We start from the raw sequence: 20,908 nt of genomic DNA, 5'->3' as shown, positions 1-20,908 counted from the left end.
ATGGCAACCCACTCCAGTGTTCTTGCCTGGAGAATCCCAGGGACATCGGAGCCTGGTGGGCTGCCGTCTATGGGGTTGCACAGAGTCGGACACAACTGAAGCAATGTAGCAGCAGCAGCAGCATGCAAAGATATAACATTGACCTACAGGGATTAATTTTCACTTTCTTTTCGGCTTCTGTCTCTGAAATTTTGGTTAGGAATAGGGATCTGAATGTAACCCAGAAACCCAGATCTGATCCCTGGGTTAGGAAGATCCCCTGGAGAAGGAAATAGAAACCCACTCCAGTTTCTTGCCTGGGAAATCCCATGGACAGAGGAGCCTGGCAAGCTACAGTCCATAGAGTCATAATGAGTTGGACATGAGTGACTGACTTTCACTTTGTCCCTGAGATAGGAAAAACCACCAAACACAAAGCCTGTCTCCTCTCTCCCTTCCTTTCTGACTGTTCTGAGATAATTCTACCTTAGAGAAGAGACTGGTAAATGCTATATTCTCATAACTTCTCTTGACCTTACTGGAAGGTGAGAAAATTCTAGGAGACAAATAATCCCTCAGGCCCTTTATTTCTTTAAGGCTTTGACTTTATATTGACAGTCAATACGAGGGAAGGGGACCTCTAAGGGAATGGAAACAATTTAAGGATGGCTGCGCTTTTGTGAAAGATGGTAAGGTCAATCTGATGATGACATTGGTCTCCCCATTGATTCTAGGGTTTATCAGGCTGATCTGCCTGGACAAATCTCCCTCCCGGCTCTACACCACTCAATAGAAAAGGACCCCCTCCCGGAGAGCAAAGTGTCCTCCTCTGCTTTTCAAGGGTAAAGGCAGTATCTTCACTCTCAAGAAGATGTATCATGCTAACTGATGAAGAAGTGAAATTCTTTACCTGACCTAAACAACAGCAAAGAAATCACTGTGTTAAGAATGTGAGTTATTTAAGCACAGAAAGACCAGTGAAAATTCCAAGTATATTTGTGTGCTTAAGTAAAGCAATAAAAGGATGGCTTAATTCTTTGATGATAAAAGTAATTTTTCTAGATTCCATATATATGGTGCTGATGATCCTCTTGCAGGGCAGGGATAGAGACGCAGACATAGAGAATGGATTTGTGGACACGGAGGTTGGAAGGAGAGGGTGGGACGAACTGGGGGAGGAGCGCTGATAAACATACACTGCTATGTATAAAACAGATAGCTAGAGGGAACCTGCTGTCTCGCACAGGGAGCTCAGACTGGTGCTCTGCGATAGGCCAGGTGGGTGGGATGGGGGTGGGGAGGGAGGGAGGCTCGAGAGGGAGGGAATATACGCACATATATACATACATGTGTATATATATACACAGCTGATTCCCTTCATTGTACAGCAGAAACTAATACAACACTGTAAAGCAATTATACTCCAAGGGGAAAAAAAAAAAAGTAATTTTGTCAGATAACACTTGGATTGTATCACCTTAATTTCCAGCACAGTAACTAAATCACAACAAATGTTCAACAAATTATCTGTTGAACTGACAAGGGTACGTGAATATTTTTAAAATATTCCATGCAGACAAAGATAAAATCAAAGGGAGATGTTTAAAATAGGATGCTAACCATGAAACAGTAAAAACTGATCATTTGAAAAAAAGGAACATTTTGAGTTTTTATTTAGGAGTCTGATATTCAATTATATTCATTGACAGATCCTTAAAAGGAGGAAAGGCTCACAAATAACAGTGATCTGATCTCACGTTAAAATGCTATTTTTCTTCCTAATCACACAGTGTAAATAAAATTAAATGGTAGCAGAGCTGATATTCAAAACATTTAACAACCTATTAAATAAATATTTAATAGGACACAGGCACTTAAGATCAGAAACGATGTCAGACAACACATCAATACAGACACTGAACTCCACCCCTGTGTAGTTCTTATTTGTCAGTTTAGCATGTACTACAGTTAAAAAAAAAATCCCCTACTAGTATGCTTAATTTATTACATCCCACTTATGACTTACATTTGAGAAACCCTTTAAAATTATCTAGCAGTACACTGTTGACGTACGCAAATAATGAACAAATAGTTAACCAGAAGAGACGCTCTTCAAGGCCGGATATTTTCTAGCTGAATACTAGGAATCTGTTTGCTTGCTGTGACATTCCTGTGTACCACGAGTGTTACAAAACAGCACAGCGATGTATCGTTGGTGTGATCTCAGAGAGCGACAACCCTTTCAGTACCTGGTTTGACCACCTTCACAAGGAGCGAGTTAACTTAGACGATTGAAAAATGACAGAAAGGCCTCATCTTGTTTTCAGCTCTGATGGACAGTGGCCTGTGATGAGGATGATCAGGCTGTGTGCGGGTTTAGTGGGGGGGGGCGCCAGGTTCATGAGTGACGTTGCCATGGTCACAGAATCGGAAGTCACAGTGGGAAATGTGTCACCGCATTGCTCCCCCCAGCTCAACTATCTCTCAAGTTCCTTCAAGCTCTAAAATTCTACTTTGCTCTTCAACGACGTGACTCAAGATGGTCACTTCACTTCCTAAGGACGTAATTCATAGTTAAGGAGTATTATAGCTAAAGACAGAAACCGGTTTACCACAAAAGGCTCCTACTATTCCACAGACAGCCCTGTGACACTTATTCACTAATGGAATTTCACCAGGCATCACAAATAGCTCTGCAAACCTGAGGAAGCTTCACTGGCTGTTCTTGGCGAAACACATAACCTGTGATTTATCTCAGTGAACATGATTTGCTTTTCGATGACGTACGCCTTTCTGTACACACTTAGATCAAGATTGGATATGGTCATTTCTGACATTTGAATAAGCCATTTGCCAATAGCTTGAATGCTCATCTATGTTCTGAAATAGTTAAAGAAAAGACACATTTGCAACTTCTCTTAGCAGCTCCAATCAGTCAGGTGCCAAAAACCACGATCAATATTCCATCCAAAAGGTGGGTAACCCACAGAGAGGGATGTGTACATCATCCAGCCCTTGTTTTACGGATGCACAGCTCTCTGGAGAGAAGTTCCTGAGTGCACAAGCATGGCTCTGAGTGATGAGTTTTACATTTAGACCACGGGCTTGGCTGAAAGACGGGCAACATCACGAGGAGGAGCAGAGAGCTCCCTATTGACGCCGCCCTGAAGGGGATTCCTACACAGGGCCCACTCCTGCAAGCGCGTGAATTACTTCCTGGACATGAAATGTCACAGAAGTGAACACACTCACGAGGGACAAATGCAACACAGATGGATGCTCTAGTGAGTGTCCAAGGCAGACCTCGCGCTTCACGTAAACACAGCTTCTCCATTCATCTACATAATGAGAATGACCATTTATCATATATCAGGACCAACTTCTCGCCCATGATGTATAACCTCGGAATTCAAGCCCTGTCCAAATAAACACATAAAACCAACTGAACAATCAGGCAACGTCCCAATGTATAGACAAAAGAGTTCTAGAAACGGGCTCTTACCTATAAAATACGACAGCAGTATTGCCAGGAGCACTGAGACCCCTACAGCGCACAGGGCGGTACATTTCCAGCTACAGTACTTTGAAGACTTCTTGAATTTAAAAGCACTTCTTGACAGGGTGTTTCTAGGTAGTGGCCGAGTAGGTGGCGAGTAAACAGAGCCAGAGGCCATCGTGTACCCTGGGGTGGCCGTGCTGAACAGTGGCGTGGTCCCTGTTCCTGTTTTGAATAGGAAATGCCTGCAGGACAGAAGAAAATCATTGTAAGATACAAATATACTGCGATCGGAGAGACAGAGACAGCGAGGCATGAGCTCACCTCTCGTTCCGTCTCTCTCTGGCTTTAAAATCATTCACTACATAGAATTAAAAAAAAATGAGACATTAAGAAAATATTTTAACCTAAAAACCTGACTCAGAAACATGTGACTTTGAAGAGACTGACTTATAATGAATAGAGGAGGAGGAGTTACACACACAAATGACTCCTGTCCCTTCCAGTAGGTGTCTGGAGAGACTGCAGAGGAGTTCTAGCCACATCATTTTCCTGCACAAAACCATTCTGGAAGTTCCCGTCATGAACTGCCTTCAGAACACCTTCACATTTCAAAGAAGGAAAGCAACGCCATGACTTTACAGCTGCGTGTGGCTTTGCTCCATGTGAGGGTATGTACGCCTACATACACAAGCACACACGACCACGTAGAACAGGCTGCTTTCTTTCCTGGACGTGCTCGGAAAATTCTCACCTGTCCCTCACCTCCCACCACCCATATCGAGTACTGTCAAGCTTGGCCACAGGTGGCTGGCCAGTTTTCAAGGGAGGCAAACTAATTTTAATCTTTTGCTTATGTCAAACATAACCAGCAAAGTGAGTCTAGTGGGGTGAGGGATGGAGAAAGGGAAGGAAACACAGAACACTTTCTAAAACCAGACTCAATGAATGAACAGGCTAGTGAAGCAAGTTTTTAGATCAACTTCCTAGGTGGTGCAATGGTAAAGAATCCACCTGCCAATGCAGGGGATACAAGAGATTCAGGTTCGACCCCTGGAGTAGGAAACGGCAACCCACTCCAGTATTCTTGTCTGAAAAAATCCCATGGGCAGAGGAGCCTGGAGGGCTAGAGTCCACACAGTTGCAAAGAGACACGACTGAGCGGTTGAGGACCCACAGGCGCACACACGAAAAGATTCCCTAATGGTATGAGCTGAACGACAGTGGCACAAACTGCCTCTAAAAGTTCTCTGCTCTCTTGAAAATGTCTAAGCAGAAATTGAGTGATCACACAAAAGGAGTGACAGGTAATTCTTTATAAAAGATGACTAGTTTTAAGATTCCTATGAACATTAAAATGTCCTCAAATTGAGACAAAAGCATCATGTTTTTCATGTTTGAAATTTCATAGCATGTGAGTATCTTACTGTGTTTTTACTTTGTGTCCTAACCTTTTCTATTATTTTCCCTAATAACATGTTCAGTGAGGTCAACAGACTCTGCTCTCTTTCCTATGCAGGGGACTATAGGAAATAATCTAGAGTGTTCCATCATGGTACAAAACAGTCTGCATGCAAGATGATTTTAGATGGGATACAGCTGGATATTTTAAATTGTAATACAAAGGAATTTGTTTTAATGGCTATTAGAAAATAGACTGAGTATATCAAACAAGTTAAGGGGGTTAAAGGGGCTTCCCAGGTGGCACTAAAGGGGTAAAGAACCTGCCCGCCAAGGCCGGAGACAAAAGAGACAGGGGTTCGATTACTGGGTCAGGAACATCCCCTGGGGGAGGCATGGCAGCCCACTCCAGTATTCCGGCCTGGAGAATCCCATGGATAGAGGAGCCAGGTGCATACAGAGTCAGACATGACTGAAGCAACTCAGCACGAACAAGGGGTTAAAGGACAGAACCTAGAAGGCCGATTGCTGAGGTTCAAATCCTGGTTTACTACACTAGGTATGTGTCCTTGGGGAAGGTATTTACCCCCTCTCTGTGTTTTGGTTTCTCAACATGGAAAACAAGAATAGTATCTATCTGTCAGAGTTGTTATTAGGCTTAAATGAGGTAATGTTCTTACTGTAAAGTACCTGGAATCCAGTGAGTACAATGCGGGGCTTCCCAGGTGCCCCAGTGGTAAAGAACCCACCTGCCAATGCAGGAGACGTGGGTTGGATCCCCAGGTCAAGAAGAGCCCCTGGAGAAGGACATGACGACCCACTCAAGTATTCTTGCCTGGGAAATCCCATGGACAGAGGAGCCTGGTGGGCAATAGTCCACGGGGTGCAAAAGAGTTAGCCAGGGCTTAGTGACTAAACAACCACCACCAGCAAAAGGAAGTGTTGAGAAATGAAAGAAGAAACAAGCTTATGATTTAACAACATATTATTGCTTAGGCAAGGCTAACCAGGGATTTAAGTTACAAAGAACCCATTTCCAAAGTGGATAAATGTGTAGCTGATGTACAGATACGGTAAAAGTCATGAAAATTTGCCTCACGGGTATAGTGCAAAGAATTCTAGCTTAGAAATCAAAAGATTTAGGTTTAAGTTCCTGATCTAACATTTCCCAAATTTAGGATCCTGTTTTCATGTGTAAAATGAAGCTAATGACTTACTTACCTTACAAAGCTGTAAAGAAGTTAATGCATCTAAAAAGGCTTTGTCAACCACAAAATTAGAACACATGCAGATGACAAGTAACTACTTCTATAAATTATACTAATGACCATATTATGAGGTCCATTTCCCCACAGAGAACTACTTTACAAAGCAAACTTTAAAGTTTATAACCTGAATTAAATGGTATGTTGGAAGCAGTGTTTTGGCACCTGCTACCATATTGATATTCAGCCTAATTATTAAGAATGTGGGCTCTGGAACCAGACTGAAGGTGAACATGTTGGCTCAGTTGTGTCCGACTCTCTGAGACCCCATAGACTGTAGACTGCCAGGCTCCTCTGTCCATGGGATTTCCTAAGCAAGAATACTGGAGTGGGTTGCCATTTCCTTCTCCAAGGGATCTTCCTGACCAGGGATCGAACTCAGGTCTCCTGCACTGTAGGCAGATTCATTACCGTCTGAACCACCAGGGAAGCCCATGCCTGGGTTCAAATCCAGACTTCACCTATAATTAGCTGGATAATGTTTCTAAATTACTCAAATTTTCTGTGTGTTGGTTTTATCACCTATAAAATGACAATAAAACATTACCTATTATGAAGGCATGTTATGAGGATTAAATGAGTAACGTATATGACATGTTCACATCCAGCACCAGGTTAAGTGTTCAATACACACTGAAGAGACCGTCCTGAGAGTCCTGCAGCTCAGCGCAGTTTGTGGGAAGCAGAATGACTTCTGTGGCTTCTAGAGCAGCAGAAAAAAGAGAGAGTGTGTCGCTGTCACTGCAAAGAGGCCATGCAGACAGGGATGCAGGCCGTCACAGCAGTCACACTGTGACTGATGCTGAGGGGACAGACAGAAGACCAGCATCTGGGTGAAGACTCCAAGCATGAGGGGCAGCTCGCTGTGCTCACAGCATCATGTCAGGAGTCAGGGGTGGGGGAAAGACCCAAATTACCCGGGTGAATTTCCTAGGGTTAAGTTTCAAATAAAATATAGACAGAAATGTTTTAAAAAAAATCATTTATCTGGCATACAAATGTGGATGGATACAAATGGTATATCCATGGCGTAAGTATGCAGTCTGTCTTCTCTGGTTAGAATGTAAATTCCACAAAGTCTCATTCGCCTCTGTCTTTTCAGGACTTACAGAGTTCCTGACTTGTTGCTCCACAAATATTGTGAAATAAAGAAAACGGTGACTATTGTGCCAATATGGAAAGTGAGTCTCATAGAAAAAAGTACCTGGGACAAAGACTCATGGCTAATAAACAAATGATAAAAAATAAATAAAAGTTGGAAATTATCGCAAACCTCAACCTGGAAAATGTGTTAAAAGGTTTATTCAAAGTGGTTGGGTCATTTATGAATAGGAAATGGGACTTGACTCTGAGCCTTTAACACTGAAAACATGGATCAAGACAAGGAGTTAGACACATGTTGACTTCAAATTAGACACTTCTGTTTCAGTTTCTGAAATCTGTGGTATCAGTACATGATGTCTACCTGCTCTGCTGATCCTGGAAAAGAATTCTTTCAAGAACCAGGCTTGAGCCACTATGAAATTATTATTTTTCTTGGAGTAAAATGTAACTTTGAGATATTTGAAAACAAAAATATATTACTCAAAAATATATTTCTTATCAATGTGAGTGGAACTGAAGACTCTTAATTTTCAAAGAGTTTCTAAGTTATTTAATAACATAAGTTTACTTTTGTTTCTGCAAGAGAAAATAGAATTTTTATGTATTTATTGCTACTGTCTTTAAACCTCAGAAGTGCATTCCCTCTTCCTCTGTATAAATGACTTTCTATGTCAGGGGGTTCTCAAATTAGTACATTAGAGATTTGCATAGTAAATAAAGAAACATTATAAAAACATTGAAAGAGAAACCAAATCACCCATGAATTTTATTCTAGAATCACTGGTCTTCAATACTTTTGGATAGCTTCTTAGTATGCAAGTACAGAAAGAATTCGTAAAGACTGCTTAAACGGATGCATTTTGAAAGCATTTACAAATGGTATTGTTCATGCGAGGATGATTCCTTTAGGAATCTTTAAGGCTTCAAAACAGGTTAAAACACACATGCAAAAACCTCTTAGACATTAACTAGACTAGTAGAAAAGTTCTGTGTCAACATACTTTCTATAGAGAACATTTGGTTTCAGATTTGGTAGGAATCTGTCCATTTTTAGGCTCAGACAGGATGCCGTCTTTCCCAAGTCAGCAGTGTCCTTTCCACTGCAATACAGAAAACACAGAACACTGACGAGCGGATTGTGCGACTTTAAGCCCAGGACTTTTAAAAAAACTGTTTCAAGGTCGAACACAATGCTTAGTTTATGTCTGAAGCTCCACAAATACCTAAGAAATGAACGGGGAAAGGGGATACTGGAATGCAGGTACATGAAAAGTATACAAGGACTTTCCAGAAAATTCTTTTATCACCTAATTCTCTCTAAGGCACCTACTCCTGTGTATGTCATGACAGTCTTCCCCACCCTGTGACACTTTGCCAGGTCATATAGCCTTGGGAACATGCTTCTTATATATCAAAAATTCTGCAAAAATTACTATCAAAAGCATATGCTTCTGATCCGGCATCCACACAAGGTTTAGAGAATAAAGGGAGAGATGCTGTTTCCTTCTCAGACCATATTTGGGAATGAAACCAGTGGATCCGGGGAGAATGTTCCCCCATTGTATTCGGCAATAAAATAGAAGCAGCAGCAGCAGCCTCTTTGTAACACAGAGCACACCAGAGCCGGCTGATTTTTTTCTGATGTTTCTAATGATGCCCGGCGTGGTGCCTGCCTCCAGCTCCTCTGCTATTTGTGCCACCGTTTTCACTCTGGTGATGAACTAGAGATGCACACTTGAAGAGAGACTATCAGAGACTGGGATGAGGAAAATCAATTTCAAAGCCCCAAAGACAGCCGGTACAGAAGGTCACCGAACATTTTACGTTGCTTTGCGGCTTTGGAATCTTGAGGGGGATTCTATTAACAACAACAAACAGCCTCGTGGAACTGCGTGGCATTATTAACTGTAAGGCCGCAGAGCAGCGAAAACGTACGTGGGGAGGATCACCCGGTATTAAGCACAATTAATAGCTGCTCGTTTTTTTTTTTTTTTTCCTGAAGTTCAAAAATCTGTTTCTTTGTTGATCTGCCTTCAGACCAACCTTTTCATTTCAGCTTTCTGCCTTTGGTTCTAGCTTCTAATTTCTGATTCTGTGACGGGGCTTTCCCTGAGACATGTCACAAATTAAAAATTACTATCTAAAAAAGGATACAAACGAACTTATTGACAAAACAAGAAAAGACTCACAGACTTAGAAAACAAACTTAGGGTTACCAAAGAGGAAAGGTGGGGCAGAGAGGGATGAATTAGGAGGTTGGGATTAATGCACACTCAGAACTATATATACAATAGACCATTAATAAGGACCTACTGTATAGCACAAGGAACTCTGCTCAGTACTCTGTAGTAACTTTTCTGGGAAAAGACTATGAAAAAGAATAGATACAGGTATATGTATAATTGAATCACTTTACTGCATACCTGAAATGAACACAATATTGTCAATTAACTATACTCCAGTATAAAATAAAAACTGAGAAAATTAATCAGGACAGAGGCTGAATTTCCTGTTCTTTGTCGCTGTCCCCATTCCCACCTTTTCGTCACTGTTGGTACCTCTGTCCTTAATGTCTAACTGACGGACGGAGAGCTAATTTTCAATTACTCTTCTCTTCTGCCTGCCCCCTCCTCCCACTAGTATTCAACTGTCAGAGAATCTTGTACTCTTTCCTTCACCGCATTTCTCCCTTGCTTTTGTTCTCCGTTTCATTCATTTTGCTTCATTGCCAGGGTGGAGCAGTTCTTCTGAGTTCTTGCAGCTCAACGTCCTCATTTTAATTTGTTTGGCCAAAGCCAAGAACGGGCACAAGTAACATTTTCATTTCAAAGTTTCTTCTACTCTCTGGTGAAATGCCATGTTTTTAATACTGAACCCTCACACTACCTTTACAGTGGTTAATACAATCACCTCTGTATGCCCACTCATAATGTGTATCTACGCTTACCTCAGGCCACTTATAGCTGCTTCCAGTCATTTATTTCGCTCTTTTACTCAATCTCTCAGCAGGTATGTTTTGTTCCTTGCTAACTCTTCACTTTTGATGGAGTTAGTCTTTCAAAGTAATTACTTTGAAAAAACTTAACTTTCATTAAAATTTTTAGTGGAGAAATAATAGGGCTTTTTGAGTTATTTTAAATATGCCTTTCTATATTATGTTATATGTAATATCAACTCATTCAGCGCTCATTTTATAAGATCCTAACATCATGTACAAAATTGAACAAGTTATAAGATATAATTAAACTGTAATTGTACAAACATCACCAGGAAATACACAGGTTAAGACCAGTCTTTTGTTCAGGAGGTTAATATAATCATGATGTTCCTCTAAAATCAAAGAACATGGCTTAGTAAGTTGGAAATTATAGGGACCAGATGGGGAGAAGCACCCCAGAAAAATGTGTTACAGTATCATTTAAAGCTATGTGAGTGATTTCCTCAGTGGGCCACTGGGATGCAAGATAAAAGTCAACAAGAAAGTGTGTAACCACTGAATGAAATTTTAATAGATTAACTTCAAAATTGGTTATCTTCACAGAAAAATAGTTTTTCTCCCCCTTTCGATGTTTTATACAGTGTTAAAAACCTTTTGAGAGATGAGCAAACAAAGCAAATGATTAGAATGAAAAAGAATAATAGTCAAGTGTTCAGTTTCAATCCCTAAGGCACAGCTGAAACCTTCACTGGTGAGATACAGGCATCTGGAGAAACATTTCTATTGTCCACAGCCTGTTCCATCTAACTGGGAGAAAGGCTCTATTGCATAGGAATTATTGATACTTTCTTCCTCTTCTTACAGTCTCTGTTGAACAGAGAGAGTAATTTACATCAAGCTAAATGTGAACTGTTTAAATGTCCTGATGCCTTGCTTTTTATGTTTCTAGGCAAATCAATAAAAAAAAAACTTACCCAGAATATAGATTGCTTGCTTCAAATTGGATGCTCTGATTTCAAAGACAATGTGCCGGTAAGAAGAAAGATGGGCTTTATTTGGCCAAATTTACAGCCTTTTCAGAATCCAAAGTTCTCACTTAAGAGCTCAAGAAATTTGAAGGTATAGGTTCTTTTTCCTTCTGGCAAAATATAACTTTCTAGATTTAAGAGGCTTATTAAAGGTCTCATAAGATTCCCTCAACTTCAAACGACTCTTCCGAATTGACATTTTCAGATTTAAAGCAAATGAATCCCATACTTGTGGATTAAATTTACCTGGTAATATAAGAAAGCTAAAATTAACTACTGAGTTCAGATAGCTTTAGTCACTTGATAATGCCGAAACAATGGATGGTTTCCCTGGAATTCATCTTAAGACAAAATACTTAAAAATTTTTTTTCAAAATATGAAAAATTTAATTACTGTATGTTGTCTTCCCCTGACTTAATTACTTGCGGTCTATCATGGAAAGTATATATATATCAAACATTGCATGAGTTAAAATAGCCCCAAATATTTGTTAGTATATAAGAAATGATAAAACTGAAAGATGATATGAACTATTATTTAAGAACTTTGAACCTTAAAACCTGTGCTTCATTATTGAGCATTTTCACTATCAAATTCTGATTTTTCAATCTCAAGGCCAACTGGATTATCTGCTAAATATATTTTTAGCAATGTGTTTGTGACTGATTAAAAGACCTACAAAAGCAGTTTATTGAAGTGATGGGCTTCAGGATAATGATCCAAGCAAATATAAATTTTGGGGGCCGCTATTAAACAGAAATCTAAAGAAAGCAAGTCCATGTAGAAAATTAGCTATCTCTATTCAAGGCTGGGTTCCTGTTAGGGACTGATGCTCAATAGATACCCAGAGACACCTGGGGAATTACTTACTGTTCTTAAATACCTAACTGTTTGGAAAGAATCTCCATCAGTTGAGGATGATGGCAGTCAGGAGTTCTGTGAAGATTCCAGAACTAAGAGATTGTAGACGCTGCTATGAATTTTCATGGAGAAGCCCACCCACGCTAACATCTGCATAAGACTGCACAGAGTATTCTGCAGTCACCCATCTTTCTCATGGAGCCTTCCATCAAATTGATTTTGGACTCACAGGTTTTGGTAGAACCTTGAGAATTTACATAGTCAAGGCTTAGGCCACCAACAGGCACAGAAATGTGCTTTGAGACTATTACATACGTTAAAGCAGTGGGTCTCAAACTTCAGCTTGCACCAGAATCCCTTGGAAGGCTTGTTAAGACATAGAAGGTCTGGGGTGGAACCCCAGCAGCTCATGCTTCCGGGTCAAGGGACCATACTTTTGAGAACCACTGCAGTAAAGGAACTGGTGTGTTAGTTTCTTAGCTTTGGTTTAGCTTCAAGATTCCCATCCAGGTTGTATAACAAAACAGAAAATCAACCCAAAGACTCTTGCTTAAACAGTCACTGCTGCTAGCTCTCTTCAAGTAGTTTAGAGCAAATGGAATGTGTAGGACATGAAGCTTGATCCATCTGACCTCAGGATCCAAAGGCCTAACCATTTTTCACCGTATTATGTCATCTCACTCTTTATTTTTTACTTGCAACAACCTTTCCTTTACTGTTCTTCCCCTTCGATTTCACCTATTTGTTAAGAAACTGGTTCCTGTGTCCTAATTTCATTGGCACTTTTAAATGCCTACCACGTTTACTGACTCTTACTTATCTCTAAATGAGACACTGGGGTCCATTCTACCCTGGTTCTTCTTTGTTTCCCAGAGTATCTATATTTCTATGTGCTTATCAGACATTCACCAACAAACCACCTTATTCCATTAGGACCTCTTTTTTAGAGAGTTCTTTCCTTTTTTCATTGAACTTAGTACTTGGATTTGTCAGTCATGTAGAAGGCTACCTGATCATCCATCTTGGGTATCTACAACTTCCCAAAAGGTTTCACTACTTTTGTTCATACAGATAATGCTATTTCTCCTCTTAACCTTTCTGTCTTTGTATATTCTCCTTTTTCCTCTAAATATTTTGCTTCCATATTATTACCTGAATTAAAAGAAAGAGTTATCTCTACTCATTCTCTGTTAGGAAATACTTCTGGAAAAATCAATTCTAAACATTTTAAAAGAACTGAACACACACACACACACAAATCTAATCTCCTCACCTCCTTACACATCTGTCACTATGAGGCAAAAGAAACAAATGAGAATTTTCCTGTAGAACATTAGTTCTCCCTGACTTTTCCCCTTTGAAGCAGCTTAAGACCCAGCAGTGACAATCGGGGTGACTTTCCCAGCACTGACCATGGTGTGTGCACTACCACACACGTCCTGACAAAGGCTGCAGAACTAGGAGCTTCTGAACCACGAAAACTACACAGTGAAAAAAAAAATTCTCTCACTGAGGTTCAGAGGGAGCAGAATTCCAGTATATTTGAAAAAAGAAATCCTACACTGAATCCTCATTATTACAGTTGAAGATTTTTCTTTCATCCTTTAGATATTATTTTAGAACATGTTTTCAACGGTGAGTAAGAGAACCAGTGAAGAGTTACTTAACTGGTAGGAGGAAAGTAAAAAGTATTTGGAGAACTAGTTTTTAATTAACTTCTTAAGCAACCACTGTGCTGAAGCAGCACTTGCCAAAAGGTAAAACGAAGAATAAAACATTATCAAATGGGATATTAAAACTGAATAGGCTTGTCTCAAGGATTGATGAAAAGGTGAAATGGTTGAGAAAAAAACAAGATTTACCTACAGTGAGTCAACGATAAACCTCAATATTTTTCACTTTGCATTTTGATAATTTAATTTTTGCTAATTTGGGGGACTTCTGGTGGTCCAGTGGCTAAGACTTTATGCTTCTGATGCAGGGGGCCGGGGTTTGATGCCTGGTCAGGGAACCAGATCCCACATGCTGCAAATGAGAGTTTGCATGCCACAATCAAAGAACCCAGCGCAGCCAAGTGAATTAAAAGAATTGATTTCTGCTAATTTCTAAACAGAATGAGTCTAGAAAAGGTGATGCGTGTTGGGTGTGTGGATAAATTTTCTAAGAACTGGACAGGGCTTGTTCAAAATAGATGAATTATTTTGCTTCTGATGTAAAGGTATTATCACTATAAACAACTGAAAATATTTACTAAGTAATATATTGTGCAAAAAAGGAAATATTTTAAACTCCTACTAATTAAAATGCCTGTTCTTTTATTACCTTTAAATGAACTGTGGTATGCATTTTAAAAATATTTTAAATAAGAAAATTAAACATCCTCCACGTGAGTAATCAGCATTAGAATGTAAATTACGTATTTTGACATGAAAACAAAAGAACAAATGTGTAATGATTCTAGCTGTGACACAGTGAGTGAGTTAGTGAGACTGATAAACTACTTCATGCTGATAGCATGTTGTGGTCTCAAACCTATTACACTTTTGAATTGATGTGTTATTATCTTTGGACAACTTTCACACTAGGAGGTGATCCCAACAAGAAAAATGTCTTAAATGAAAAGTTTATAAACAAGATATATTTCACTGCTATTACCTGAATTAATATGCACTATTAGTGGTTTACAAAAAGAGGATTGAGAGAAAAAATTGTTTTATAATATTTTACCAAAAAATTGCAATATGAATGCATTGATAACTGTACATTTTGGCAACTGCCCTGTATCATCTGTAATCATACTGAGTACACAAACATGTACTTGGTAAATACAGCATCATGTGTTAATAGATCTTTGAAAACCGGGAGGCAAAATTCTGGACAGTATTAAGGTGATTTGCGGGAAATGTATTTTAGTAAACTTTCTACTGTCTTACATTTACTTTTCAGTTTTAAATAAGGAGAGACATACAATGTAAACTTTAAGTATAATCACATCAGTAAACAATACATAAGGCTATAATAGGAAGAAAAATATTTTTACTATGACTTGTTTTAACTTAAACATGTCTATAATCAAGTAACAAATCATCCTGCAGAGTTTGCTTGGGAGCATTAAGAACTGAACAACTAGATTAAATATGCACAATTTTTAAAACTATTATCAAAATGGCTAAAATAGCTTACTAGTCTATGATACATTTTAGCTGTTTTAATTGTGTAGCCATGATATCAAAGACTCAAACTTACATTAGATAGTTTCCTACATGTTTTAAGATATCAATTATAGTACTGTTGGGAGTTATTACATACTAAATATATTAAAATTAAAATAGAAATGAAAAAGGAGATCTTAAAATTCCTATGTGCTATTTGAACAAGATTTAATCTATTTAATTATTAATTCATTTAATTATTGATGCCTTAAAATTGTTCAGCAAAGCTCTTTCTATAAATTTGAGAAGGAAGCGTGATCTACGAAAACAATAATTTCAGGTATTGATGTAAGCTGATGAGGAATAAAAACGTTCCAGGGTTTTGAGAGATGTGGAAGTTATCCTCGTCAATCAAATTTGTGATGGTGAGCAAGAAGTATTTAATAAAACAGAACAGAAAGCGACCAGCCCAAAGAGTGGTGAGTGTTCTAAGTAAAGCTTATTGAGGCCCTATTGAAAGTGTGTAGAGAAAACATTATGTTATTTAAACTTCATAAAGTCCCCACTCCGTGTGTATTGTAAAATCTACTTTTTTTTTTGAGGCTGCATTGTGCAGCATGTGGGATCTTAGTTCCCCAAACAGGGATTGAACCCGGGCCCCTGTGTTGGGAGTGTGGAGTTTTAACCACTGGACTGCCAGGGAATTCCTAGGTAGTAGTATTGTGAGTGACTTGGAATATGAGGTGAGATACTAAGAACTCATAAAGAGGGTCACAGCAGAATCAGAGGGGCTACCAAATAGAATGTATTAAACTTATTTGGTTAACTTTAAGATTTTAATCTTACTGGCTAAAAAGAAAGCATTCTGAGAATGGGGTAACAGGACAACAGACTCAGGCTTGAAATGAGAGGAGAAAGAAATAAAATAGGCAAAAGTAAGTCAAGCCAAAATGAAGAAACCCAGGAAAAGAAAAGCAATTGTCTTTGACAGGGTATTGTTCATTGGTGATGAAACCAGAGGATGAAACTTTAGAGAGAAAAAATAGTTTTAAAATTGGACAATGTATTCTAGAAAAAGATAAAATCAACATGAAGTGATGATGCTAAGTAGAGATAACACACACAGGTACATACTCTCGCAATCAAGGAAAGAGGACTGAAACATATTTTCACAGACGATCTCAGTGAAGAGTAAAAGAATCTTTTAAAAAAAACTTCCAAAAACAGTTGCTGAGGAAGAAGAGAGGCACCTTACAATGAATAGGTCAAATACAGAAAAAAGGTAATGATAAAATCAGTCATTAGCTGTGACCAGAGCAACAGCACAGTTGGCCTTTTACTTTGATCATGCTCAGAGAAGTGACTAGAAATGTGTCAGGAGTAATTAAGAATTCATTTCCCTAGGTATCGTGGAAATTAAGGTTATCATATATGAATATTTTATACAGATTGCTGGTTATCCAAAACCAGACATTATCAGAGTACACAGTATTTGCAATTGGAGGGAATTATGCTTTCAAAAAGTCATTTAAAGCCTTTAGCAAATGATTAATGCATACTTTCTTGGTATCTTAATTGCTATTAAAAAAAACTGGTTCACCTCAATTAAACAAAATAACACTCCTACTCTATTGCACAGTAACTTCATCATACTCAAAAGATACCTAAAGCTTTAAAAGCCTTAAAACACAACTGGGGTCTCACTTCTGACTGATGTGAAGACAATGCATCTATCAAGGTTTTTATGGATTCATTCCAAACATTTATTACTTTAGTTAATTAAATGTTTCAGGGATATGAATAGTTGCCTTTCATTATAATTTGAAGATTTCTTTTTTCTTCTCAAGAACAAAATGAACAGACTTGGGGTTCCTATCTGCATAAATTTACCTTCTTTTTGCTGAATGACAGGAATAGTGAAAAACACAAGAGATTTTATTCTGGTAAAACTATGGTTTAGGCTTAGACTACTTCACATATAAAGATAAATTAGACATAAATACTCCAGTTAAAACATACATTTCTCGTTTTTGGAGAGAAGAGAGCTACTTAATGATAAAAGATATCTGCGCAACTCTTAACCAATTAGGTTATCTTATCCCATGCAACGGTTATTATTATCTGGTCAAGTTAAAAAACATTTATGAAGTACTTATCATGTTCTAGGGGCTTTGCTTATATTATTTCATTTAATACAACATTTTTGAGATGATATTATTATTGCATCGGAAACTGACCTCAGATTTAAATAATTTGTAGATTATTATATAGCTAGTTTAAATGATGGATCTAGCTAGGATTAAAAATCAGGTCTAACAGCAAAGCTTGTGTTTGTCTCATGATGCTAAACTGTGTTTTTATATATCTACTGGATCTTCAGGAATATATATCAATACGGCCTCCTGAGAGTCAAAATTTTAGAGTATAATTAGTCCACAGCCTACTTTCTCATTTTAATTATTGGCATGATGCCTGTTAAACAACCTAGTTGGGGCTATAACATTACAACTGGTTAGTAGTTATTTCACATTTAAAAACTATGATTTCACTTTCACTTATCTTAGTAATCATCTACGAATCTTTATCTCATACTTTAGAATGAGGTCTCCTTTAATATAACAGAATGGTTTCAGAAATCAAATTATAATGCTACCGGAGAGACACAGATGCCCAGTGTTTGAGTAAATTCAGGATCAAATTTTCTCTTCAATATTTTTAGTTAATATGATTTACCTTTAACATCTGACATTTAAGAAATTAAATTTGAACTTTTTGGATAAAAAAGCCATTCAATACACTGATTTAATACATGCCCCCTCTTGTTCTCTGGATATTGCAAGAAGAAAAGAAAGATGACTATTTTACATGTCATTCTAGGAATTACATATTTTGGAGGCCAACAGCAGTCTTTTTCTGGGAAGGGTTAAATATTTGCTACAAATTGGCAATAAAAACTAGAAAATCTCAAAGTAGGAATCACACATGTATTCAACTAATGGCTGCCTTCCTATTGCCTCTTTTACTTACTCTCTGTGTTACTATTTACCTTATGTGTAAAATAATTTGAACTTAAAAAGGAACTTTACTCTTGGGAATAAAACTTAGTTGGGGTACATATGCCTCTTTGCCAAGAGCAGCCTCAGTTTGTGTCTGCAGTTCCTGTGTCTCCTGTCGCTCTCACACTGTCCTGGTTGGACGATAAATTATATGGTTATGATAGAATACAGGCTTTGAGCTAAGAGTATAGCAGCTTCTGGAATTATCCTCCTCTCACTGAGATACATTTTTAAGCTACAAATGGATGAAATATCCCAGGTCCTCAGCCTGCCTTTTGTCTGTGGAAAAACTTTAGCCAAAGAATAAGTTTAATCAGAGAAGTGAGAACATGCAGAAACAAGGGAAAACAGCCAAAGGAGACCAAATAATACCAGTTTAGTCAATAAACACAGTCAAGGACCTTTAGTTCCTCCTCGAGGGCTATAGATTATATGCTGAGCCATATCCTGTGAGCTGTCTTACAGATACTGAAACCCTAACCATTTGGAGAAGGTAATTACATGATGACCAGGCAGTAACCATGACATAAGCTGCCACAATTCTGAGAACTGGCTTCAAGGAAATGGAAACAAACCGCCCATGGAACTGAAGACTAACTGTACCTAAAATAATCAAGATGACGCTGACCAGCCCACTGATGACCAGCATCAAGATACCTGTCAGAGATGGCTGTGCTATTTCTGCATGCAGGTCCCTCCCTCAGCCTGTAAAAGCTCTTGCCCACTGATGGTCAGGAGGAGGGGGACTTTGGACAGGAGATTGCCCTCCCCTCGGTGGCTGGCATCCAAAATAAAGCAAACTTTCCTTTCCACTAACCTGGCCTCTTCAATGGCTTTTGAATTGTGAGCAGCCAGACCCCACTTCTGGTTACACTGAGACATCTTAAAATACAAACACCTCCTAGCAAATCTTCTTGTATCACACCTCTGTCTTCCTCTGTCTTTCTATGACTCTTACAGCTGGACACACACATCCCTCTATGGGCCTTTTAGCAAATAACAAAAGTTATTAAAGACAAAGTATTTCAAGAGATCTTGGGATCCCTTTGATTTTGACTATTCACTAATATGCAATTTTAGATGAGTTTACAGGGTGCTTGTAAAAACAAACAAAACAATAAAAAAAAATGGACACAGTGAGACTCTCAAAAAATTTCTTAGCTGAGGCCCACATCCGATTTTGAAGTTTATGTTCTGGAACCTGAGCTTTTTATTGTTACTTCTTGTTATCATATTTTGTGGTTTCCTCTTTTCCCACAGGTGTTCTTGGGTTTCCTCAAAATATCTTGAACAGTTATACTCTAATAAAATATAGGATTAGAAAGGAAACAAAAAACTGCAATTAAAAAAAGGATATGGCATCAATTAGTAAAATTAAGTCAGTGGATCACCTTTCCAGTGAAATTTCACTTAAAGCTGTGTCTTTAATGAAGCAGGATCTTACTACTTACCACCTTGCTAAAGGTAGCTGGTTATCAGCTTGTAGGTGGAAGTACAGTTTTTCAACTGGGAAGGCTTTCCCCTGGCACTGAACAGCCAGTATGCGTGTAGCTGCCTAGATTTCTAATAGCCAAGGCTAACTCAGACTTGGTTGTCTTTCCTTTTCCTTACAACCATTTAAAGTAAAGATAAAAGGGGGAAAAAAAGAGGAAAATATCTTACTTTAGTGCATCATACTTCTGTTTACGTATTTTTTTTAAAAGATATACCCATTGATTTCCCATTAAAGCATCCTAAGACATCTTGATATTTAAATTAAAAATGCAGTAATAAAAAGGTAACTGAATATGCGTTTTCATACATTAATAATTAGCAAAACATTACTGAGCTACAAAGTAAAAAGCTATGGGAACATAACTAATGAGCTATCCATGCCAAAGTAGACTTCATAATAAAACAAGACTTTAATAAATCTTTTATTAAATAGCTACACATGAACCCCTTGGTTAACATCTAATAGGTAACTACTAAGCTACTTAATTCACATATATAAACGAGGAACTTGCAGGCAATTAACTTTACAATTGCTTAAGGTCAGGCTTCTCAGTGAGTGTCTCTGTACCGCACCTTTAAGTACCACTGCTATCCGGAGTCAAGTGCAAGCTTTTCTTCAGCTGCTCTATATTCTGGTAGCAGCTATTATTATGTACTGAGGCAGCTGAAGTATAAAATAAACAAAGGATGAGCTACAGGCTATCAGATGCCCTAAAAATGAATTATACAAAAGACAAGAAATACTGAGCCCCAAGGAAAAGAGCCATCAGAAAAATTCTAAGCAAGTATTGGTGTTCTATCCATGCCCGGATTGTTATTTCTAGGTGATGATAACATAAGAAGAATATACTCATAAATGGCAAATAATTGTTTGCATCTTGATATGACTCTATATCTGAAAACTCACTGGAGATGGGAGACCAGAGCTATTCTGTTTATTGGGTAGAAATGCACAGGACCCAATACTATTGATTGTCTCCAGCAGCAGCAAATGTTAAATTCATTAGCAAAAGGAAAGAAACACTTTTACAGAAGTAAGAATCTGCTGGTGGGAAAAAATACTTTTTAATAAATCAACATGAAAGCTATATTGAAACAGACAGGACATATCTTTTATGTCTTCTCTATCAAGT

At 38.3% G+C, this 20,908-nt stretch overlaps 1 protein-coding gene across 1 annotated transcript in view; it reads right to left on the bottom strand.

Moving 5' to 3' along the window:
* The window catches only part of TENM3 (teneurin transmembrane protein 3), a 997,728-nt gene that overhangs the window by 164,812 nt on the left and 812,008 nt on the right, over window positions 1–20,908 (bottom strand). Inside the window, exon 8 of the mRNA XM_061404118.1 lies at window positions 3,482–3,720. Coding sequence (XP_061260102.1) covers window positions 3,482–3,720 — 239 coding nt within the window. The remainder of the gene's footprint in view (window positions 1–3,481; window positions 3,721–20,908) is intronic.

This window comes from Bos javanicus, chromosome 27 (assembly GCF_032452875.1).
Source record: "Bos javanicus breed banteng chromosome 27, ARS-OSU_banteng_1.0, whole genome shotgun sequence".
NCBI classification, from domain to species: Eukaryota; Metazoa; Chordata; class Mammalia; order Artiodactyla; family Bovidae; genus Bos; species Bos javanicus.
The sequence above is the reverse complement of the archived record's forward strand: the minus strand, read 5'-3'. Positions and strand labels throughout refer to the sequence as shown.